The sequence below is a fragment of the Embiotoca jacksoni genome, unplaced genomic scaffold, assembly GCF_022577435.1.
Source record: "Embiotoca jacksoni isolate LCO1_2020_lvr unplaced genomic scaffold, fEmbJac1.0.p SCAF_12, whole genome shotgun sequence".
Taxonomy (NCBI): Eukaryota; Metazoa; Chordata; class Actinopteri; family Embiotocidae; genus Embiotoca; species Embiotoca jacksoni.
This window is the reverse complement of record NW_027185252.1, coordinates 7,361,240-7,386,486: the sequence shown is the minus strand read 5'-3', so window position 1 is coordinate 7,386,486 and position 25,247 is coordinate 7,361,240. Positions and strand designations below refer to the sequence as shown.

Here is a 25,247-nt window from a genome sequence, read left to right as displayed (position 1 = left end):
CTTTGGTTTGTCATAATTTTCATGTGTTTGTTTGTCATATTATCATTTTCTCTGTGCAACATTTGATTCTAATATTCAATCATCATAATATTTCTTCATTTCAGCCTCAGCCGCTCCTCTGAGTTTGGGTTGGAAAATGCTTTCTTATTGGATAACGGTGCAGGGCTTTGGTGTCAGGTGATGCAGCGGCTGCCACTACTCCCTGTATTTCTCTCTGTGTGGGAGAAATCGCTGCTCTCTCAACCCGGATGCGGTGCCATAACCACTGATAATCTTGCCCAGTGCGCAGCGCTGTAGGCAGAGAAGGGGACGGAAATATTTCAGTACCCTTGAAGCGGACAGCTCTCCCCGGATCCACACGCTCTCTGACCGCCGGGGCTCTGCAGCAGAGCCCGTAGGGCAGGTGGAGCACAACCTGAGACTGGGGAGGGTGTAGCGGCCAAGCACGTCCCTTTTCTTGGAAAATCGTGACCACTCGCACGCCTCTGAAACCGTAGTGAAAAGGTGAGGAAGAGGGTGCGGGTTGGGGGGGGGAAGGAAGAGAAGACGAGCAGCACCACAGAGAGAGATGGCGGAGTGCGGGCGGAAGGCGCTGTCTCTCCTGGAAGCGGCCCGCTCCCGGTACGAGAGCCTGCAGATATCCGACGACGTGTTCGGCGAGTCCGGGGATGACAGCAGCGACAATCCCTTCTACAGCACCTCCGGGGACTCCGACTCCGACAACTACATAGCCGAGGTAGGCGAGGACGAGAAGCTGCAGCAGCAGCAGCAGCAGCACCACCACCACCACCACCAGAAACGGGGCGATAAGGAGAGCGGGCACAGCGGGGGAGCAGGTGGCAACAGCGGGAGCAGCGGAGCCGGTCCTCCGGGCTCTCTGTCCCGTAGTCAGGCCGAGGTGGAGGGCTGGATGGAGACTCTGCAGGAAATCACGATGCCGTCGTACAAAGAGACATATGGTGAGACGTGATGCACGACAAGATGAATAAGGTCATTTTTTTTGCAGTGGAGAAAGCGTTGCCCGTGGCTGTGGAGTGATTGGATAGATACAGACAGTAAGAGTGCAGTTCACGTTTTCCAGGTCAGCCAGGCCATTTCTGTGGCTCTCAATCTGGAGCCAAAACAGCACACAAAAGGCTATTTGTACAACTGTAAGCTTGTTTTATATTCATGTGTGTGTGCTTCTTCTTTGTGTGTAGATAGTGAGTGACAGAGAGGCATGACACTGCATCATTAATTACAGTATTAAGTTAAATGGCTGAGCCTTTGATACTTCACCCCTTGCTGTTGTGGTGCACATGCTGTCTTCTCGTGTGTCATTGCAGGCCATGCTGTTTAATTTAGAGAACAGCATGAGGTCTCTCATGGCTCTACACACATGCAAGTGCATACAGGAGGCTGGCTATACATACATTTGTGTATGTATGCAAAATTAATGAACAAATGCTGGTCTATGTCCTTCTGTGTGTTTATTAACAGAGTTCATAACCGTATGTAGCTATATGAGATGTATTCTGATTTTGGTGGCATGCTTTCTCTTCAAATGTTTGTGTGTTTCTGCAAATAGATGTGTGTGTGTGTGTGTGTGTGTGTGTGTGTGTGTGTGTGTGTGTGTGTGTGTGTGTGTGTGTGTGTGTGAGAACAGTTTTTATATGTCACTAAATGTATGCAGTAGGAATCAGGGAGTGGGGATTGGAGTTTTTAGCACAGCACCTTCTGGCTTCGTTTGAATTTGTTCTCCTCTCCCGTCGTTTCTGCCGCCGCTCAGGCAAAGGCTATTGTTGGGATTGCCATCCTGCGCCCGCCGTGACATGTTGCACGCTTGCAGACTTGGAGATGATCCAGGATATGGCTGTAGCAGATATGGACCAAGCCCCAATCTGCTCACACATAACCGAGGGACACAATTTTGATCAAAATAATTTTTGACTGCAGATAAACTGCCAGGAAACCAGTGCTGGTTGTGTTTGAAAGAAAAATCTGTTTTGCAAGCTGTTCTAAAGACAAGAAAAAAAAAATCTATAGCTGAAATATAAAAGACGACATAAGTGTCTGATCATGAGATAAAAGTTTTAAAAGGTCTGCCGCTGGAACTTTAGGGTATGAATTGAAGGTAGTGGCCCTGGCTTGTCTCAGAAAACAAAATTGAAGGACACACAAAAATAGACCAACTCGCCCTTTTTGCCTTTGAATTTTCTTTTTCTTTTTTTCAGTCCCATTTATTCAGCTAACTTCAGCTTTCCTGCTTTGTGAACATCAGGCCTTAGATATGGACAAGTGTCTGTTCTACTCACTCCAAATAAGAGGTTCCTAGTGAGGTTCTTTAATGAGATAAAGGGTCACAGGATGTGCTGTACTGCCACATCCTGGACTGACCTCCTCCATTTGGCTTTTGTGGTTCTGTTGACTTAAGCAAGGGTGGCAGCAGGTGTGTCGGCCCGCTTTGTATAGTCTTGGTCTGATGATTTAAAATGCAGTTGGTGTGTGTGGGCCTGCCGTCCTCTATCAGGGGTGAGATGATTAAGAGCTGCCTGGATAGAAAGCATAATAACACTTCGGACCACAAGTAGACAAGACCGCTGTCAGATTTAATCGGTTTGAACAGTTAAGGCTGACTCCATTATGGGCATTAGCATATCTCCATAAATATGTGTTTCTGCAGATTTTAATGGCACGGGAAGCTGCTTACGCCTGATGATGTTTTCAGCTAAGTCGGCCGTGATACGCTGTGATATTTTGATCATGTGTCTGGATTTCTCTGTCTGTCTGACCACCTGTCTGGCTGTCTTTTTGTCACTTGCCTGTCTGTCTCCCTTGCCCATTTCTCTGTCTGTCAGCGTGCTGACACAGATGCAGTGTGGATGTGACGGCTCCACTCTTTGGACACTGTGCACCCTGTACATAAATGATCAGCCACTGTCATAATGCATTGAGTTAACCTCATACAAACTCTCAAAGATTCCAGCTGGTTTTTGTTTTGCATTATTTTGCTGTTTACAGCAGCAGATCATCGTCACTTGCAGCTGCAGAGTTTTGAAAACCAGGTGTTCATGGCTTGCATAAAAATATGGTTTGCACGAGGTCGAGTTTATAGGTGATGTGTTGTCTTTATTTCAACATGAGATGGATTCCCCTGCAGTGTGAGGCGGGTTGAAAAGGACCAGCCCAAGGATTATGAAGCATACGTCCACATCTTAGATTATGTAACCCCCTTATTGTGATGTTGAAGGGAATTAAGGAGCTATTTATTCATTCACTTGGCTGAGCTGTCTGATAGATTACTGGCCATCTCCATATGTCAGTTTATCTCACTGACCATGTATTTCTAATAGTGTATCTCATATTAATGTTGCCTCTTATCATCGCAGAACCGTTAGGGGAAAAAATAATCACTTAAAAAAAGATGTACAAAGTTAAGTTTATATTACATTTTTATGTAATGTACTGTTTAAGCATTTACACATATTGAATGATAGTATAATTTATCTAAAGCAGTGATGCATGTCTGATTTTTTTTTTTTTTTTAAACACACTTATCAAAAAATGCATTAAACAAAAAAAAGGAAAAAAAGAAAAGACAAATATTCAATCCAGTATGGACATGCAGAGACAAAAATACAGAATGACAACAAACAAGAGCCCCGAGATTATGCATGACACAGGAAAATTGAACATATTTTGATCTTGGTCTAATGACATTCAGTGAGACTGTCAGGTCCAGACTGCTGTAGTCACTGTCACTGACAAAACATGAACTGTAACTATTGAAGGAATCGGAATGCATAAATAAATAATTAAGTGCACTATTATGCCTTCTTTTCCAGGCTTTTGAAACTAAGTTAGCCCAGACTAATAATTTTTTTCCACTGGTTTATTTTTTCATGCACCAGAATAGGTCAAGATTTTGAACTATTTAATGGGAAATGAATGCTCTTAGTGCTGTATGCAACAGGATGAGTGTTTCTTTCACACGAGTGGAGTCAAAAATTTGTCTCACAAAACCCTTTGAGTCAAGATTTTAGTCACTCAAACTCATGTGCACTCTCTTTAATTCCCCCCCACCCCCCCAAAAAAAGAGTTTAAAGCATGTTCAGTCTACATGAAGGATTTATCCATTGCAAATACACAGTAATCTCTCATTCTTAAATCCGTGGTTATGAAAGCTCTCGACAGGCAGATGTTTGTCCCTCGACAATCGAAATACTACAACAGCTGGTAATCACGGGGAATTATACCTCATCTCCGTGTGTATGCGCAGTGTAGGTGGACTTTTGGAATGAGCAATGTGGGGAATGTGTATTTTTAAGATTCCCATGTAGTCTTCCATCAGCTACCATTAGTAGACTGAAAGAATTATGTAAATGTTTAATCCACTTTCATCATCGTGATGCAGGCTGGACTGGAGATGAGTTGGCAGGACCGTATGAAGAAATATCTATGGAGGAAGAGTGTATTTGCTCAGCGGCAGATGAAACAATTCCATTATCCATAAGAATGATGAGTCCTTCCTCAGGCGGCATTTCTAGCTTCATTCGGAGATGAGCTAAGGTGAATAATTTTGCCTCAGTTGACCTTCGTCTGAATGTCTGCTGTTTTATTGAGGAGTGGCCTCAAAGTCATGCCGCATTTTACATTCAGGTTTCAAGTCTAATAGCATGCAAATGAGCGGACTTTGAGCGGCTACTCCTGCTGTCTCATCCACAAGCTTCAACTGTGTGGGTGTGCTCGTACTCCACTGTCTTTTTTGCTTACTTCTTGTTTTGTCCTCCTCCACACATTACCAGTTTATCATTTAAGGACAAAGTCTTGTGCGTGTTATCTTTAACACATCATTAAAAGACTGAATCAAAAGTCCTTCATTCCTTTAATTGCAGCTCGCTACTCAGGACTAGAGAAAGCAGAGAGAGAGTGAAAACCGTGTACAGAGATAATGAGATTGTGCTGTTCAATTGAGCCCAAAGTTGTTCTGCTCAACATCCAAATTCCCTCTCGCGCATCCAACAACCTCAGAAAAAAAAATCTAGAATTTACCAAACACAAGACAGTCGCTGCAGAGTGTATCGACTGTGTGGCTTCAGTGCAACAGCTAAAAGGCTTACAGACAGGGAGCCTTTAAATGGGACGTAAATGTCACTTTACCATCCAGTAGTGATGGAAAATAGCTAAAGGCAGAAAAGTTTGATGTCCAGCCCGGCTGTTTGAGTAGACCAGTGCTTCTAAGTCTTTCTTGTCAGTTTCACCCACACACTCCTGTCAGATGAGCTCAAGTATCCCTTCACTGATGCTGCCATTGATACATTTTGGCAAACTATTTCAGCTCTATATTATACCTGTCACTTTTACTGCATAATGGTTAGCATCGTTTCCATTCATTTATATGAAAACAGCAGAATGAAACAGAAATGTCATATTTCCATCAATATTTCCACTGTTTGCGGTTTGAGTGGCACTATTTCAGTGACATAATTTCATTGTGTCCCTTTGTTCTGCTATGGTTTAATATATGAGTGGAGAATCAGCCAATCGTTCATCTCGAGGCACTTCACCTCTCGTGTTCAGGTGTTCCAAATGGCTCTCTATGAGGATATGTATGTTTTTAAGTCAAATTTTAATTTCAGTTCTTTCAAATTATTTGAGCTACTCCACAATCTTTTCATGCACCTGCACATGTTTCCCCCGGTGTGCAAGTGCTCGGAAGTGTGTGTGTGTGTGTGTGTGTGTGTGTGTTTGCAAATCCACAGATTTAAATGCATCCATTCTTTGGTTTAATGGGTAGATAGTGCTGTTTAAACAGCACCATCTCTGATCAGCTGATGCTTTATTGACAGGCTTCAGATGTCTTTCATTTGTGGCTCCCTCGCGAGTCGACTACGCTGGAACGCGATTTTTGACTCATTGCCTCCAATGGCATTAAATCAGTGAGGCACTTAAACCATTGACAAGCGTAAAAATGCCACGGTGTGACAAGCTTTACAGTGTGGTGGCTGTCATGTCGTGTAAACTTTCTAACTGCTGCTCTGGGCTCCTGACATTCAAGCCAAAAGCTGCCGTGGCTGATTCACAAAAAAGCCAAGCGGCGGTATGTAAACTCTGAGGATTTAATTCAATATAAGACCTTAATTTATGGATGTTTTCTCTGTCCATGTTTCTACTTTTCTTTTAAGCTGACAATTTAGTTTATGTAAGCAAGAAACAGTTTGAAAGCATCCCACACAACCTTGACAGTGACAGCTCAACAAGATGTAATTTTATTGTCTCACAGTGTCTAAAGATAATTTTTTTTTTTTTAGCAAAGTCAATCAAATTGAAGGCCTCGTACCAAAGTTTGAAACCTGGGATTAAGTGACAGTTTTGTCTGAGTTAGTCCAAATGGGACTTGGATTCTGTCATTCCGTCAAATTTCGTTTGTCATAATATTTCCTTCTTTTTTTCCTCCATTTTCATGACGCAGGCCCCGCTCAGAAGATGCCAGCCTCCGCCACAGCCTTGGACTTCTTCCAGCTCTTCGTCCCGGACAACTGCATCCAAAACATGGTCACCCAGACCAACATGTACGCCAAGAAGTTTCAGGAGCGCTTCGGCTCGGACGAAGGCTGGCGTCCCGTCACGGCCCAGGAGATGAAGGCGTTCCTGGGCTTCGTCACCTCCACCAGTGTGCACCGCTGTGAGTCGGTGCTCAGCATCTGGAGCTCAGGCTTTTTCAGCAACCGCAGCATCGCCTTGAAGATGAGCCAGGCGCGTTTCGAGAAGATCCTCAAGTACTTCCATATCGTGGCTTTCCGGCCGTCACAGGGGAGCAACCAGGGCCTTTACAAGATCCAGCCCTTCCTGGACTCGCTGCAGCAGTCGTTCAGCTACACCTTCAGACCCTCACAGACACAGGTGTGTACAGTAGATAGGTATTTTGGGGTATTTAGAGACAACATTTTGCATGCATATACATGCCTGATTCTCACACTGATTCTATATTCTCTTACTGGCATAGTAGCTGCAGCCTCGGCATCTTAAACTCTCTATTAGCTGAGACCAGAACCCTTCTGCTGTCAGAGGTCAACACATTTTAACACAACAGTTGACGTTTTATACGATCTCATGCTCATACAACTTTTTAACAACTTGTAGAGATCATTTACACAGCAGACATTTCAGGTTTTAATATTCAACGAGAGATGAAAACTTTTTTGAATCACGGTTTTATCAGCTATGCAGTTGGCAGAGCCAATTCTGTTTTACTTCAGGGTATATTTAAATACGTTCTCTTTTAATACAGAAGCCAGGGAGTTCCTGAATTATTCTGTAAAATCAAAATGTAAATTATTTGGCTTGGATGAGGCTGAATTAACTAAATAGCTCCAGAAATAATTCTTAGTTTGAAAACTGTCTTCACAGCAAGTATCTGAGAAATCATTATTTTTTAGCAGGTTCCCTTCCATTCGACTTAAGCTTGGTTCTGTACTGTCGGCATTAGACCCATATTTATGCAACTGGGGCAGTAGAGCGGCAGCCTGGCTTCTCTACTTTGGGTGGGCTGGTCTTTTTTTAACTCCTACTTTACTTTCTGCTATGGATGAATAGCAGTGCTGCAGGTTTGAAAGGACACATGAAAACTCAACCTGTTTTAAATCCACCCGGTCCTTCCATATCATTGTTCCATATTTGTCCAACTTCTTTTTTGTTTTTATCCACATGTGATCGCAAAAAGAGAAACCAATGCCTCTCATTAAAGAAACAAAAAAGAGGAAGCAGCAAAAGTACACAACTTGCTTTCTTTAACGTACTGGAAATCAGTGTGTCTAATTAATATTAGTGTCACTATAACAATGGCACCCAGGAATTGGGCTCAAGAGCAGGTGAGCGTTTAAAATCCCAGTCTTTACTTTCTGTCCAAGCTTTTTACACAAAGCAAGCATGAAGGAGGCAAAAGCAAAATCAGGTAATAACAGGTCAGGCACAAGGACAGGAAAACATGAGAAACTGCTGGAAAGTGGAAGTGGGTAGGTTGCTGTGTATCCCTGATTGACTGATTGGTAAACAAGGCACAGAAACTAGCAGTAAGTAAAGTGTTGATGACACCAGAGATTGACAACTACAAAATAAAGCAGGAAATAGTTACCTGAACTTGGTGTCACAATCAAAAACAAAAGTCAAAGACATCATAACATGCAGTTTGCTCTTGGTTTTCTACATTGTCCCATGTTCAACCTTTACTTACTCATGAAGATAGCTGCCATAAAAGTCACGTAGCATAGCTTCCACTCAATTTAAAGGCTTTTCTCATTTTGCTACATGTTCTTCCATAATGATGACAAACAAAATGTGCTTCATCTTCAGAATCGGTTGGCGGAGGAGAGCACCAGAGGTGGTTAATCATATTCTGGTAGCATGTGTTGTCACCCCTGCAGCCACTGTCAAGCTCTTAAAAAATTATGAAGTACTGGAAAGCAGTTGATTCATTTGCTTTTGAGTCTGTGTACACTTTGAGTGCAGTAACCTCATCTTCACTGTGAAAGATGATGTCAGCGCTGCGATGCATTTGGGAATCCAGACTCAATCCTGTTCTCATATCACATCCACATAATTCAGCTTTGTCATTTTACCATTTAAAATAGTTTAAATATAAATGTTGTTGTTTATTTCTTTAGCATGTAATTAGTGGTGGAGTGGAACGGTTTTATGCTAAAGCTCTCTATTCGCTTAAATCTGAAAATGAGAAAACTGAAACAATGAGGGCAGGCTGACTGTCAGACAGCGTGTGTCTGCGTGTGTGTGTGTGTGTGTGTGTGTTGTCAGCAGTGATGTGGCACATGTGTATCTAGGCCAGTTTGTTTTATCTGCTGGTTTTCAGTGCCAAGGGGAGAGAGTAGGCCCAGATATTCAGAGTGGCACAGACTGAAACTGTTGCTCCACAGATGATGGAAAAGTAATTTACCCGTTTAATGACGGACTTTCTGAGAAGGATGGAGAAGGAAAGAAATTGATGTACATATTTGAGTCTAGGCTGCACCTAATGGGGATTTTAATCATCAATTGATCTGTTGTTTATTTTCTAGATTGATCAATTAATTGTTTGATCCATAAAAAAAAATCTGAAAAGAGTACACAAATGCCCATTACGGTTTCCAAAAGCCCACGTTCACACGTGTAAAAAGCAGTCCAAAACCTGACAATATTTAGCTTATATTATAGAAGAAAAGCACCAAATACTCCCATTTTAAAGGCTGTTGCCTAGACAAGGACCAGCTTAGTTATCAAAGTAGAGGCTGCTTATGTTATAAAACTATTTGTTTGAATTCAGGATATTTGTTCTACATTTGAGTCTCTACAACCTGGAAATATCTGCCAATTTGCATTTGCCAACATGTTTGTGATTATGTGAATATGAGCGCAAACTTGCAAACGATATCAGTGCTGAATATTAGCATGTTGTGTCAGCTCCTTCTGGCAAGGATGCTTTACATTTTCTTCGTCAGTCTGGCAGTTTCGTAGTCGCTCAGATGTTCTGTCGAAGCTGCTTCAGATTGATTTGCAAATGTAAAATCTTTAAGAGCATTTGTCGCAGCCCCCACTGCACACGCACTGCAAGACAGCGCGCGGATAAATGGATTTTCTCCCTTTCTTTATCCAATGCAGGATCAATGAACCCTTGTAAATGATTTACTTCTAACGTTCATGTACAAATGTAACCACCTTGTTTTCAGCAGTTAGAAGAGGTTGGCGGCAGTAGCTATCACTGTGCTAATGTGTGGCAGCGACAGGATGACATATTTCAGAAAAGGCCCTTGTGGTTTGGGTGATGTCATCCATCCAAAGGCTAAATAGCCCCATTAATTTTCAACTGGAATAATCCATAACTCCACATTTGACTGGGAAATGATTTGTTGCTATTGGTGCCAGAGCAGGACAGAGCTGTGGGTCGCCTCTCACTTCAGCTTCAGTCAAATCATGGTGGTATCTGGGAAGAGGAGGACGGGAAGACGCAGGCGGAAGGGGGAGAGAGAAATTTGAAAATGCAAATATTTGTTGTGTGCTAATACCTCCATTTGTGTGTGTTTGGATTTGTGAATGTGTGGCAGTTTTTAAGTATGTTCTTTAATCCTTCCTGAGAAATTGATCCTGGCTATCTGATCTGACCCATCCAAACTATTTAGAGACAGTGAACAGACCTGAGAAATAATAAATATACAAGAGGAAGATGGCACAGTTTACCCCGCTTTTGAAATATCCAACTAAACTATACAATATAATACATTTCTTGCATCTTGTTCATCATTTTGATGAAAACAAAGTCTTCACTGACCACAACAGCAAGAGGCGGCATGACTTCTTTAGGAACAACTATCAAAAATTCAAAGATATATTTAATTTATTTTCACAGGAAGTGGAGGAAAACAGTTTGTTTTTTTTACGTGAGAAGTCGGATCAAGTGAATTTTTGTAAATACCTTTTACACTGTCAAAATTGGGACATTTATTTTCGGACTTAGTGATTAAATGACTGATAGTTTCAGCTTTACTGAGTTGGAGTGCTTACTTTTAAAGGTAGAGAGTCATAAAACTGTGAACTCTGTCTGTGTTATATTTTGATGTATTTTACATTTTTATCCTTTTTTTCACCATGTTTAGCAGACAGTTGAACGACTGTTTTTGTGTGATAGTTTCTCCCGCACAAGACTTATTTACTTCAGGGCAAACTGAGTTTACTTAAGGAGTAAACACCTTTTTTTTATTTTTATTTTTTTGGACAAAGGAACAGTCATGCTCTGTCTATTTTGTCTTCATTTATTTTTGTCTCTTTTTCATTTGAACATGAAAGCACCGTCTTTACTTTATTTTGTGTTTTCGCGGACGTGGAAAGGAGGTTATACACCACATACAGAGAATAATACCGCTGGGATAACACGGGAGTGCAGAAGCTAAGGACAAAGCAGCAACTCTGACAGTGGAGAAAAATAAAACTAACAAGCGAGGAGGCATTTTTCAGAAGAGTTTTGCCGACAGAGCTGCACAGCTGAGAGCATGTTTCTGCTGAGAAAACTGTTTTTTTGTCTCTCACAGTATCGCTCTCAAAAACACATACAAGACTTGTGAGGATCTTCGATTGGCTGCCTTCTTTCTCTAACCCTCCGCTGTAAAGTTACATCATACACAATCTCACTTTCAACCCTCACACACAGAGGCTTGTTAAGGCCAGCTATTTTTCCAGTAACACCTTTTGTACTTGTGACTTGGTTATTAAAAGACGTACTAAAGACAAACTGCCTTTGTGTTTCCAGGTTCTTCATGAGCCCTTGATAGATGAGGACCCGGTGTTCATCACCACCTGTACAGAAAGAGAGCTGAGGAAGAGGAAGAAGAGGAAGTTCAGCCTCTGGGTCCGACAATGCACCTCCACCGGATTCATCTGTCAGGTAGCTGCACAGACTACTGTATACTGTTGTAGTTGGAGGAAGAGTGAATCATTTATCATCAGCAGTTTCAGGTCTGACTTAAAGAAGGAAGAGAGAGTGAAGAGACGAGAGAAAAAAAGAGTACGAGTTTTTGTCTGCTTTGATTCTATTTTACTTTGCTGCTTTCAAACTTCGAGGCAGAAATCTAATATTTTGCATCAAATATGCAGGACAGAAGTCTGCAGATAGCCTGAAGTCAATCAGAAAGGCTTTTATGAACTCATTAGAGACTTTGATCTTCCCCAAACTTCAAATCTCATTCTCAGGTTGTCGATGTGGCATCATTTTGAATTCAACCAATTACTTTTGCTCACTAAAAAGAGGAATCCTGCTTCTCGTTGGGTTTTTGCAAAATTGAACTTAAAAAATGTATCTTGACATAAGAAATGGTTTCTGGCTAAAAATTTTGGCTGTCAGATTTTTCTTTTGATGTTGTTTTAGAGAGGAATAGTTAATGGCTCACCATTAGATCTGTGCCATCACATCTCAGGCAGGCCGAGCTGCTCTGCTGACTAACAGCCTCGCCCTGACTGCAACCTTCCACTCCTACACTGGTTGTTATGTAACACTACCATTTAATTGAGGCCCAGCACCGCAGGAGGACTGACAGACCTGTTTGACTCTGACCATTATAGAGGTCATTACACTGGATGCGGAAAGAAAACCAGGAACCACATCTCCCAAACTATTTCATATAGTTTTATTGCAGAACTTATCACTATTTATGCCACATGACATCCAACATTATTCTTCCTCAAGACTGCAGGTGACTAAATGTTGTACAGATCTTCCATTCAGCCACTCACACACATGCAGGCTCACACCAGCACACATACAAACATTTGCATAAGTGTACTTGACAGGACATATTGCATTTACCCCGTGTGGTAGCTAGCTTTGGTTTTATTTGTTTATGTTTGGATGAACCTGTCTCTCCTCCCTTTGTGAGAGTGGATGGAGTTTTACTGAAGCAACGAAAGCTTGCATTAAAATTTCAACATAAACATGTGTTTCCAGAAACTGTTGCCGAGTTACTGAGACAGCCCAGCTCGGTAATGTATTCGAGCAGGAAGTTTTATTTTTTATTTTATTTTGTTCTTCTTAAAAGTAGGAAAATGCTCTTGAAAAACAGTTTAAGAATCTTACCACAAAACATTTCTATAATGTTTTGAAAGCACATTATACTGCTGTAGAATAATAATATTCTAGGAATGTTAGAGAATGTTTAAAGAATGTTCTGAAAATTAAAAAAAAAAATAAAAAAATGTCCTGTTGAAAACATTACGAGAACATAGTCAAATATTCTACAAATGTTTCTAGAACAAAACATTTATAGCTGGCATATCACTGTTGTCACAGGGGGAATTGTGTTGTTTTGTTGTTGCTCCCCCCCCCCCCATTTTAGGTAAAGCAACACATTAATCATAGCTTCATCATGAAGCACGTAGGACCCACAACACTAAGCCGAAATCTAATTCTAACAACCACCAATGAGGAAACTTCAAAAAGGTTTCCAAAAATCTCTTTTTTTTTCTCAGTCTTCAGCTGAAAATGGTACTTATAAAAACGAAAGACCACACACACACACACACACACACACACACACACACACACACACACACACACACACACACACACACACACACACACACACACACACACACACACACATTCAGTTTATATATTGTAGTGTCTACGAAGGAGAAACAAGATATCACCTGCCTTAGCATCTCATACCAAAAAAATGTAACACTAAACAATATTCAAGTTGAGTTGTCTTGTTTTTATTTGAGAATGACCTTCCCAAGTACAAACGCAACGAGACTTTTAGAGCAACTGGGTCAGAAGTACAGGAACCCAATAATACAAGATTGTAAATGAAGAGCATTTCACTGCACAGATCCCATAAATAGATTGATGTCGGTCATAAAAGTACGTACACTGCATTGGAAGAGTTTCCTCCTTCAGTCTGGATGTAGGCCAGAATACCATTAGCAGACAGAAGAGTGTCCCTGTTCAGAATGTTAATATTCTTTTTCTTTTTGCTAAATTGATTCAGATAAAATGAAATGATTAATCTAACCATTCATGTTGTTTTTTGTAATCCCACATTTCTTGTGTAAAAACATAAGTTGTGTGCAAGAAGCATCCCAGAGTCTGTCACTTAAAGCAATATTGCATTATCCCATCCATTTAACAAATACGCATTAGCATTCATAGTGACTGCAGCCATTTGGCAGTCACTCAGTTTTTACCAGTGCGCTGTACGCTGACGTGTGTCTCCATTTAGATCCTCTGTGTCTAAATGAATTGTGTCGAGGGAGGGGGGTGGGGGGGGATCAAAGAAATAAAATGAGTTAATGGAGTGAATCAATGAGATTCCATTAGCCAGGGCACCACACACGGATACACAAACAACAACACACACACACACACACTACTGATTACTTAGTCTAATAGCTACAAGTCTAGATGTGTAGATGCTCGCTAATCAGGCTAATGCCATTGACCTCGTTAACAACAGCAGAAAGCTCAAAAGGGACAGAGGATGGTTTGTGGGTTTATTTTTCTATTTGTTCATGCTTGATAATGGCTTTCTTTGGAGGATATTGTGTTTCTTTTGAGACTTTTATTTTCAAGCGCATCATGTACCAGTGTGTTGAGCTAAAAAGTACAGCTGAGCCCGTCTTGATCCAGAGCAACAGATTGTCAGAATTCTCCTAAAGATTAACCCTTTTAAGTTTGGACATATTATTAGCTCCTTTTTTGCTCTAATGTCCACTGTATTATTTTTGGGAGACATTTTTATCCATTTATCAGAGCATCAACAGAGGACAGATGGGAATGAAATGCAGCAAAGGTCCCGAACTGAACTCAAACTTGGGATGTTGCATGCCTTAAAGCTGAAGCTAAATTCTTCAACCACCGTGATGCCCATAAATGTAGCCATTATGACTCCTCGGATCCAAGAGCTAATTAGGCACTCGCATTTGTTGTAGAAAATCGCAAGGAGTCTCGCAGAACAACGTATATCGAGGCAGGCTGTGCAAGTTCTATAGAGCTTTCCAAAAAACAAAGGATCTTTACAAGAGTCTTTTTAAAAAAAATATTTCTCTGAGCTCAGCTTTAAGTAAAAACAAAAAGCCGAGTCTGGAATGGCCTTCACTACCGGTAAGACTTTAAGAGAAGTAAAATCCTCAACATGGTGTTTGTTCTATAACACGGTATTGTAAAATGATCACTTGGATTGTAGTATTTTCTAACCGAGAGAACAATAGGATGATGCTATGTAAAAAAAAATATTAAATCTCTGTGCAGATCTCGGTCCATCTGAAGGACGGCCAGGGCACCGACGGCCTGGCCACCTTGAAGAACAAACCTCAGCTCCACAGCCTCGTGGCCAAGCAGCTCTGCCAGAACATCTCTGGCAAGAACACCATCATCTTCACCGGGCCGTCCATCACGAGCCTCAGCCTCTTCTCAGAATTCAGCAAACAAGGTACACAAACAAGTTGTAGCAGTAGATTGTCTATTTGTTGGTCTGTGTCTGCCATGCTGCCTGAAAAATACCTTTTCTTCTCCTGGCTTCCTCCTCTTTCATCTCTCGTCTTCACTCCCCTCCCTCATCCTCTCCTCTGGTGCAAATATTTTAATCTCTCTCCTCATCTCATCTCGCTCCCTTTTTGCATTTTTCTTTTTTTGTGTATTTATTTTTAATGATGTTGTGTGATGATGGTATCCCCAGGCTAAACAGCACAGAGAGGATGGCAGTCTGTTGCATTTCAATTTCAGATGAGCCTACACAGCACCACAGAATGCAGTTAGAAGCATAAGCATGCCTTGGTGGTTATACAATAATTTTCCTCTGAAGGACTTCAGTAGGGAGTGTTTATCCTGGTCACAGCTCAAAAAATCAATAGTTGAAGTGGACACTTCAGTAAAACACAAGTTGCTATAACCAGATATTAAGAGACTCTGGACTCTTGCCTTTCTATTATTAGCTTTCAAATAGCTCATCTTGTCATTGTGTGCTATTTTATCAGAGGGATCACATAAGATATGCAGGAAATTGTTTTGGATGAAATTGTGATTTTTTTTTTTTTTAATTTTTTTTTTTATGCTGATAATCCATTTTTGAAGGTCTGGTTTTTATGCCTATTATACCAAAGGAGCCTTTTATCATGAAAGGATAATCCTATTTTAGTTGGATGAATCACATTTGAATGCTCCATTTTCTTTCATAATAATAGCAGATGTGGGACGATGTCATTGTGTCATAAAAGGCTACAAGTTAGTGAAAAAGTGAAGGTAGAAAATTAACATTCACCTCATCGGGCTCCTTTGATGATCTTATCAATTTGAAAATCAAAGTCTTTACATCCCTGTTTTTACAATGTTTTTTCACGAAACAATAACGGAAAGCAATTTTAAATTCAATCGGGCAGAGCTGCCATGCAAATAAAAAAGAAGACCTGCGATATAATCAGTATTTTTTTTAACTCTGATTGGGTGAAGCCACCACGAGACATTCAGCTTGTGAAGGCATTGTCCGACATTTTTCTTTCAAATTTATCTTGCTGGATTAATTAGCCGAGTTAATTGCTGTGCAGCACTTACCGTGGACACACACGCACACATGAAAATCCTTCTCCAAATTGAGAACATGAACAAATCAGCAGCCGTCAGCCACATGATTGTTTCGCCTCTGCTCATCCATGTAAGAAATAAAGAAAGAAAGTGGCAGAAAAACAGTAGTAAAGTAGATTTGTTTCAGCTGTGAGAGACATAAACGGTGTGAACAGTTTGCGCTGTAGTATTTGAGTATTATTTGAAATTGGTAAAAAAAAAAAAAAAAACATTGAAATTTCATAAAACCCAAGCTGCAACACCAAAATATACTTTATTTAATAGAAGACTTATAAAAACTGTTATTATTTATATTTGTTAAGCTGCAACCAAGGAATCTGAGGTATGCAGCATCATTCTCACATCTGTGTTCATACTCGGAGAATGTCTGCGATGCAGAGATATTTGTACAAATACTAACATGTCTTCCTGTTTGTCCCTGCGTCTGTCTCCAGATATTTATTGCTGTGGGTTGCTGAGCACCAGAAAAAGCGACTGTACAGGCCTTCCACAAAACATGCTGGTCTGCGGCTCCACGCCAGCGCAGCGGGGCCAATCACGCGTGATGATGAAAGGCAGCATGTCACTGATCAGCTGGTACAACAAGGGCCACTTCAGGTTCCTCACCAATGCTTACTCCCCAACAAAGCAAGGTGAATAAGAAGATCACTTTTCAAAAGCATCTTAACACGATAGGAAACTGATTTTTGCCACAACAAAGTAAGATTAAAATTTGTTGGATTCTTAAAAGGTCTTTTGCAGAAAAACACAAATGCAAAGACTTTATTCTGCCACTGATAAAGAGTTGGGTTTTTTTGTGAAACAAGGATTAACTGTTCTGTCATTTTTGGATGCAAGTTACCTTCAGAAGAAGTTGGCACATTGTTAAACATTTGTGTCTGTGGGAATCAATGAGAGCTTCTAATCCGAGGTAATCCATTTCCAGGAGGCGACAGGATGGTGATATTCACCTCCTCTCACAGCATAATCCACTCTTGATTAAACAATTTTGTTGGGTTTTAAACCTCGTCGAAGGCTGCAGTGTGTTGGTGCTCTTTGAATGAGGAGAGTGTAAGTGAAGCTCCGGATCAGTTAAACCGTTTTTATCCGGTATTGATTTTTCTCTCACCTCTGCGTGGGGGTGTGTGTGCAAATGTTTTTTTCACTGTGCTTAAAGAACAAAATGGTTTCAATCCCATCAATAATACCAACGTTTTTTTCTTTTGGTTTTTTTTACAATGGAGCTTTTAAAGAAGGAATGAGAAATTGTTATGTGGGTAATGTTATGTAATTAACTCGCATGAGGATACAGAGTGAATCTGAAGAGTTACTGTATGTGCATAAACAGCCACTCCTGTTTCTTGGTAGATGTGTTTTAATTTTGTCCAAACTTACACTAATATTGTTAGGACGCACATCTAAAATTTTCCACTGAAGATTTAGCCTGATCAGACAGATACAGACCAAATGCGAATCTGGACCTTCTTCACAGCTGATTTAACTGTAAATACAATATGAAGCATAATGTTTTAACTGCCTGGGGCACCTTCTTTCCCCAAATACGTGAATTGGATGCCCGATTTTGGCAGATAGTTCAGTGTTCCCAGAGCAACTGAGATGTTTTTCTAGGGCAATGACAGTCCAGAAGAGCGCCATTGTGCGTGCTAGCTCACTGTCATGGCTAACCGTGGCTTTAAAAAAAACACAGAAGCATTGTTCATGATATTAGTTACAGCTCTTAGTTTCCTGCTGTGAAAAGTTCAATTCGCTGCAGTGAAAAAGAACCGTTAAACAAAGCAGACCTCCAGAGACCAAAAAGCAACTACGAGGCCAGAAAAAAAAAAAAAAACTAATAAGAAGTAAGGAGACACACACCTGGGCAGCCTCTGTCATGCTCTCTCTCGTCTGGTTTTAAGCCAGGTGAGAAAACGGTTGACCTCGTTATGTCTCTCAATCTCCGTTTTTGTCACGCATTTGTGGCAGGTGTGATCATTAAGAGGAAAAGTGGGGAGATCCCGTGTCCCCTGGCTGTCGAGGCCTTCGCGGCGCACCTCAGCTACATCTGCAAATACGACGACAAGTACAGCAAGTATGTGCAACATTTTACAAAACAGCAGTTTTGAGTCAAGATGATACAATTTCCATGTAATCTTTGAGTTTTTTTTTTGTTGTTGTTGACTAGAAGCTTGAATCAGCCCTATTTTAGACATTACATGACATATTCTGCCATAAGATTGTAATTTTTGAGATAAGAAATACTTTCTCCTTCTTTAACAAATAAGTCCAAACAAAAGCCCTGCTCTATAGCTGAAATAATCATCTTTTTTTTTTTTTGTGCCAGATTCTCCTTTTATAGCGTTTCCTTATTTGGACAGTTGGTCAGACAAAGCAAAACATTCTTAGACATCAACTTGAGCTCTAGGAAATTGTGGTTTTTCACTTTCCCTGGCGTTTTATCGCCTAAACCAGGGGTGTCAAACATACGGCCCGCGGGCCGCATCCGGCCCACCAGGGGGTCCAGCTCGGCCAGGCCGGATGACTTTGCTGAGTGTGAAAATTACAGAAAGACATAATTTGCATTTCTATGAGAATATGGAGGTTTATGAGTACAAACGTTTTGTAATTTTTTTTTTAATCAATCCAGTAATTGCTTCAAAAACAGCGTAAATGCGACGTCTGCTCCGGAGGCAGCAGCGCTCGCTGCTCGCTTTGTGACGCGTTTGACGTCAAACGCGTCACAAAGCGAGGGAATCTGTAGAGGAGAGCCCAGGCAGATAAACAGTGGGCTGATGTCTGAGTTTTTGGTCTTCATGTTTCTAGTTTATTGTAGAAAGACCTTAAAATAGGGTTTATCATCCAAAAACCTTCACCAATGATTTAAACATAGAGAAATATTGTCGTTATGTATGCATTATTATGCTATGATTTTACTGGTCTGGCCCACTTGAGATCAAAGTGGGCAGTATGTGGCCCCTTAACTAAAATGAGTTTGACACCCCTGGCCTAAACTATTAATTGTGTAACAGTGTAACACTATATTGGTGTCTAACTGACACGAATGAGTCAGTAGAAGACCGAATAATGGTTTTATTTTTTCCTGTTTGTGGTCCAATTGAATTTTGTCAGCGTTGTCTGAAGTGAAGTTGTGTGCTGTTATCCCGTTTGTGACACAAGTGTAGCCGTGGCTGCTGTTCAGCAAAAAATTCTCACTTTAAATCATATTCTTCATAGTGTTAATGTTAATTTATTTAATTGAAAAATCTTTGAATAGAAACTGTGGAGTAAGCAACTATTTTTCCTCACACAGGTACTTTATCTTCCACAAGCCCAACAAGACCTGGCAACAGGTGTTCTGGTTGAGCATCAGCATCGCCATCAACAACGCGTACATCCTCTACAAGATGTCCGACACCTACACGGTCAAACGATACAGCCGAGCGCAGTTCGGAGAGAGACTGGTCAGAGAGCTGCTGGATCTGGACGACTGCTCCCCCACGCAGTGAGGAGTAGAAGGAGGAGGCTGACGAAGACAGAAGGAGCGTGCAACAGCAAAAACACACAAACACAATCTTCACAAATGCATTTACACTCGGTCGTACAGACTCTGTGTCTACGTGATAATACTGAAGCAGTGCCAAGCCTGTGTGTCTCCTCCTCTAGTTGTTTTTTTTGTGGCTCTGTAAATATGCATTAGCTACACACAACACAATCATGAGCCATGGGACAGTTCACATGCCTCAACTGCGACTACTAACCACACAGATTTACTAAGGATTTGTTCGCAGGAGCGACTTCACAAGCAGAGATGAAGGAAGGAACAACGAAATGAGGAAGGTTTCACTCCTAAATTATGTCGGCTTCAAGTTTTAACTCGCTTCAAAGAGTGAAATCGTACGAGCCTGAATGAATGTCCCACGCGAGTGTTCAAACATCATATTCATCAGGCTGAGAGGCTACATGTAGCTCAAAATTTACACTCTGCGAAAACAACTGTGACCCCTGTAACAAAAACTTAGTAAACCAGGACTGTGGTGTGTTCACACGCTGCATGCATCAAGAATCTGGATTGTGATGTTCTCTTGTTCAATGTGAAAATGATTTCAGGTGAGTTTTGAAAAATTGTTTGTGTGTGTATGTATTTAGTAAGTGGAACTGCCATTTGTGTGCGCGACATTGAGCCCGAGGGTGTAAATGTTACGGCTATATTGTGACCCAGATGTGTTGTGTTGCTGCATAACTGTACTTGCTAGAGGAAGATTGTCTCTTGATGTAATGCCGCAGCCAGCAGTGTGTCACCGGTTCACAGCCTCCAACATCAAAAGACCAAAAGAAAGACCCTGAAAACTTTGTTCCCTATTTTTCTATAAAAGTGAATGTGACTAAAAAAGGCAATAATTTGAATTAAAAATAGGAAAACATTCTTATTCTTTACTTCTTATAAACTCATCTTATTTCTTCAGAACACTGTGGTTGTGATCAGATTTGACAACATAAAGTAACAATCCGACAACTGTTACTAGATTTTAATTTACATATAATAAATGCTAATTGTGGTACAGAAATAGGTGACATATTTTTTTCCCCAAAAAACACTTCAAATACAAATAAGGACATTTTTTCCTGTTCCAGATTTGGCAGAAGATTTTGTGCTCTTGTAGGATTGCAACACGAGAAAATTGAGGGTCTTAAACAACAAAATCTAATAAGAAATGAAATCAACTCTGCAGCCTGCTTTTGTACTGACACCACTTTCATTGGCAGAAAAAAGCAATCATCTGCTTCATTACAGTTAAATGTACTTGAGCTTTTCAGGGTAAGAACACGGTCAAAATCTCCTTGATTAAGCCAGCGTTGCCAGGCAACGAGTATAATCTTGGCCAGTGGGCACGGGGTTTGGATGACTTTGCTTGGCAAGATTAAGGTGCAGGAAGTTTAAAAAGTGAATCGCTGCTGGCATGTAAGATGTCTCGGAAAAACAAATATTGCAACAAATCTTAACGTCGGTAAAAGGCTTTGCGGATGTGAGGCGCTTAAAAAAATGACTGAAATTATGTTGTCAAACACGGCACTTTCTTTTACAAAAGTGACACATGATTTTACAACTGGACATTTAGGAGAACATTTTTCAGTAGTAATACCTGCGGGCATACTGTCAGACCTTCGGAAAATCACCTTTTACTTTTGAAATGGAAGCCTGGCTTCATTTTGGGCAGTTGATGTGAGTGTTGCTTTCCTCCATCAGCACATTTCTTGCCAGGCAACAGATTTAGACCTGCCATCTCTGGTGCAGCCAATGGAAGTGCGAATAGAGAGGCGAGCATTTATCTGACACTAGAACTACCCCACACTGCTGTCTGCAGCTTTAAGAAGGACTCTTTGCTTTGCCTAACATGCAGTCGACATGTTATTGTCACGCTGGAATCATGTTATGAAGATTTGAAGTGAAAGGTTTTGGTGTATGCTTGCTCCGTCGTTATGGTTCAATGTGTGAATACATATTACAGTAATGTGACGGCAGTCTTTACGCTGGTAGAGCAGAGATGTTGAGTGATTCGCTGGCAGGACTCATGCACTCCCCCCCCCCCGCCCCCTACACCCATCACAGTCTTGCACTTTGAGGAGAGCTGTAAAGTTAGCGACACGTGTATTAGATAATCCTTTTAGTTTTAATTTTGAAAAGGAAGATCCTATACACTGCTCTCAGATAAATTCTGTAAATATAAGTAGATAAATGAAATGGATTATATAAAAATACACCAATGAAATAAGATGGAAAATTAATGACTATAACCAAAATAGAAAAGATTTCCACTGTAGATTTAGAGTACAAGGTACAGTATGTCTGTGTGTGTTTTGTTTACAACTTACTGTGAGTGTATGTCCATAATCACTTGTTACTGACACTCAAGATTGTGATTTTTTTAACTTTTTCACTAATCCAAGGCATTGCTGTTATTGTTCCTCTCGTGCGTGTGCACCACTGAACGTTGTTGTCATGTGTCTACTCACTGTTCACCTTCAAGTAACACCGTTAACTATAGGAGGCACTTCTGTCAGGTCACATGTTTGTCAACTCATGATTTTAATACAATACTTGATATCGGCAGATAACATTTGGTATTCGGTCAAATTGTTAAAAATGAAATCCAGCTGTGGCCACAATGGAGGGACAGTTAGCCCCCCTGAGTCTGCACACTATAGTAAAGTAAAAATCCCCACGACTGAAACAATACATGGGTTTCCAAACCTGTTTTTAACGACATTTTAAATTTGCGTGGAAAAGTGGAAAAGCAGAAAATTTGAAAGGCAAGCCCAAAGAAATTTGTATTTTCATTATTTTCATTCATCTGAGGTTTGACTGACGCTCTTCTAATGATGTCATATTGCTGTGTCCTCTTTTTCTGAAAATGTTAAATGGTACCTGACTGGATAATTTCTCTAGCCAGCTGTTAACCTTGATGCAGCCAAACTCATATTAATCACATCAAAGTAGAGGATGGAAACCGACATTAATTCAAGTTCGGTTAAAATTTGGATGGAAACTTGATTAATGGAGTTCGCCTTATATCTCTGCAGCTGGATGAGAAGTTCAACCAGCGCAGGTCAGAAAACACAACACTGTAAGCTTTTGGGATGCTTTTTAAAACAGTGCTTAAAAGTACACAATGCAATTCTTTGTCCTTAATTATTTTATTTTTTTTCAATAAATAACTGGCTAAATTTAGACATAATGATGTTTCATCATCATACTATCAGTGCAGCTTCAGTGACATTTGATACACAAGACTGGTTTCAGCTTCTAAAATATTAACGATGAGTCCCTGAATTCAAGAAAAAGATCTTCCTTTCAGTTCCACAACTTTACACCTGACATTTAACAATCACACAGGGAGAAATCCACCATATGAAAGTCAGAGAAGACAAACCTCACTGGGCTTTAATGCAAGCGTGTATGCCTGCTAGGCTTGTTACAGTCTGAGGAAGGGGCATTGATGCAATCATCACTAAGTGAAGCAGAAATAGAGGAGGCAGGTTGAGGGAGAGTGAGTAGTGCACCAGAAAAATAAAATCCTTGACTGCATCACAAATTGGTGAAGAACACATAACTGACGAGGGTATCCTGGCATAAATGTATCCCTTACAGTGTGTCACGCAGGCATAAAAATGAACCGTTGGGACGACTGCATTTGTAAACGGGCATCGAATGTGCAGCTCATGCTGAAGCATGTGTGACACACACCTTAAGACGGCACTCGCCAAAGACGTGTGTGACATCCGCAGAGGTTTTCTGTAGCGCTTATATTACTATGCTCGGACCACAAATGAGGAGAAATTATGCACTGGGGACCAAGGTTACTTGGCAACAAATTATATGTATGAGTGTGAGAGGCAGAGAAAGGATCGGTTTTTTAACTTTTTTTTGCCACTATATTGAAATATTGTTATCACCCTAGTTGCAGAAAGAGAGCTGAGTGGCTTCATGCGGTTTCCTTTTCATCATGGATCAGAGGAGAAGAGCCGAGGACCCTCCTGTGATGCTTTTGTTATTTCAGTTCAGAGAAGGGTTGCATTGCAGCCCCTTTGTTGTAGATCAAAAACATGGTGTCATTTGAAATTCTCAGGTTGATCTCTGATGTGATTTTAAAAAAAAAGAAGACGAAATATCCCAGGTACTCTGTTTAGCCCTCGCTATTGATCAGCCGTGAACCAGATATTTATACAGTGCCTTTTCTGCTCCTTTGTTCCTGTCATTGCAGTGGTTCAATGTTGTTGATGTCGACGTGACTGACTAGAACAGAATAGATTTTTTTTTTTTAATTTTTTTAAACAAACCCTGTCCTGCATGTTGTGGAAAATAGAGACTAGAGAAATAAATGATCACGTTCACAGTAGAGATTTAGATGCTGAAAATGTTTAATGCAGCCCTAGTGTCTCATCCCACTGCTGTAATAACTCAAGTAATATTTCACATTTTTACACAACTGGATTCAACACTACATCCATTAACATGAGTTTTTATCACGTTTCAAAAGCATAGGTCTGGATAGGCCTATGTGTATGATGGGTGACTTCACATGCTCCAAAAAAAATACAAATTCAAAAGATCATATTGATGGATGTTAGTTTCATTTGTGTTTATGGGCAGACTATTGTGTAGGAACCTTGTTTGGATGTTGGAGGAAAGAGGGATGTTTGGGCCCCACAAAAGTAAAAAAAATCTTAAGATCCTGATGCCAAATATAGCCTTAAAACAAATTATGCCCACAAATTTAAACTAAGTCCCAGAGGAGAAATGTCACTTCATCCAACTGCAACAAATTCAATTTTTGTATCTTCTTTCGGAGGTGTCTGATATCTTCTGACAATAATATGATGATCCCAAAACCTTAACTGTGTTAAAAAATTTAAATCATTACAAAATTATGCTATAAAATGAATCCGACTCACTGTCAGTTGTATTGTAACAAAATGCAGTTGTGTATAAGATGATGTCAATGTGTGTGGTGTGCTGTATGTGCCAGTGTGCCATCTCTGTCCGTCATTACGGGTGAGACAGTTGTCAATTGTAAAGATATTTAAGAATCTCAATGATTAGCTTTGGATGTGATTATGAATTAAAAATGGCTGACCTCAGGGCTTCATAACTAATTGCTGTACAATATATACATTTATTGAAATTGTATGCATACAGTAAATGAACTTCTATAACCCTACCAGGTGCTATAAAACCACTGTAAAAGGGATAGTAGAATTAGATGTGTTGTTCTTATTAGGAGCTCAACAACAGTGAACACCAGGGTCATATATTGCAAGAGTTGTACCGCTAAAAACACCATCGGTGTTTACAGATAAAATGTCAGAAGTAATAATATGACCAGGCGCCAAAAAGTGGTTGAAACTTTTTCACTTCTTATGATTCCGGTTTGTAATGTTGGCTGCAGGATGTGGAAATGCCTGAGCACTGTGGGTTAAAGTGCTATCTAGCTTCACAGACGGGCCAGAGGGATGTGTGTATGTGCATGTAATGTTAAAGTTGGGTGGAATAATCTGTGTAAAATAACTGGTGTACGCTGGACCAAATAACTTTCTAAAATGTGTGAGGTGATGAGTTGTACAAGGTTGTCGTGTAAATGTGTCTTCATTAAAACTCGCCACACGTGGCTGCCCCATCGAA

At 40.5% G+C, this 25,247-nt stretch overlaps 1 protein-coding gene across 1 annotated transcript; it reads left to right on the top strand.

The window, feature by feature from the left end:
• The first annotated feature begins 230 nt into the window (after positions 1-230).
• Positions 231-25,247, top strand: pgbd5 (piggyBac transposable element derived 5). The gene is made up of 7 exons (XM_069144513.1): positions 231-959; positions 6,452-6,882; positions 11,273-11,407; positions 14,765-14,945; positions 16,528-16,725; positions 18,056-18,161; positions 19,380-25,247. The coding sequence occupies exons 1-7, from the start codon at positions 569-571 to the stop codon at positions 19,573-19,575; spliced, it is 1,638 nt and encodes a 545-aa protein (XP_069000614.1). The 5' UTR covers positions 231-568; the 3' UTR covers positions 19,576-25,247.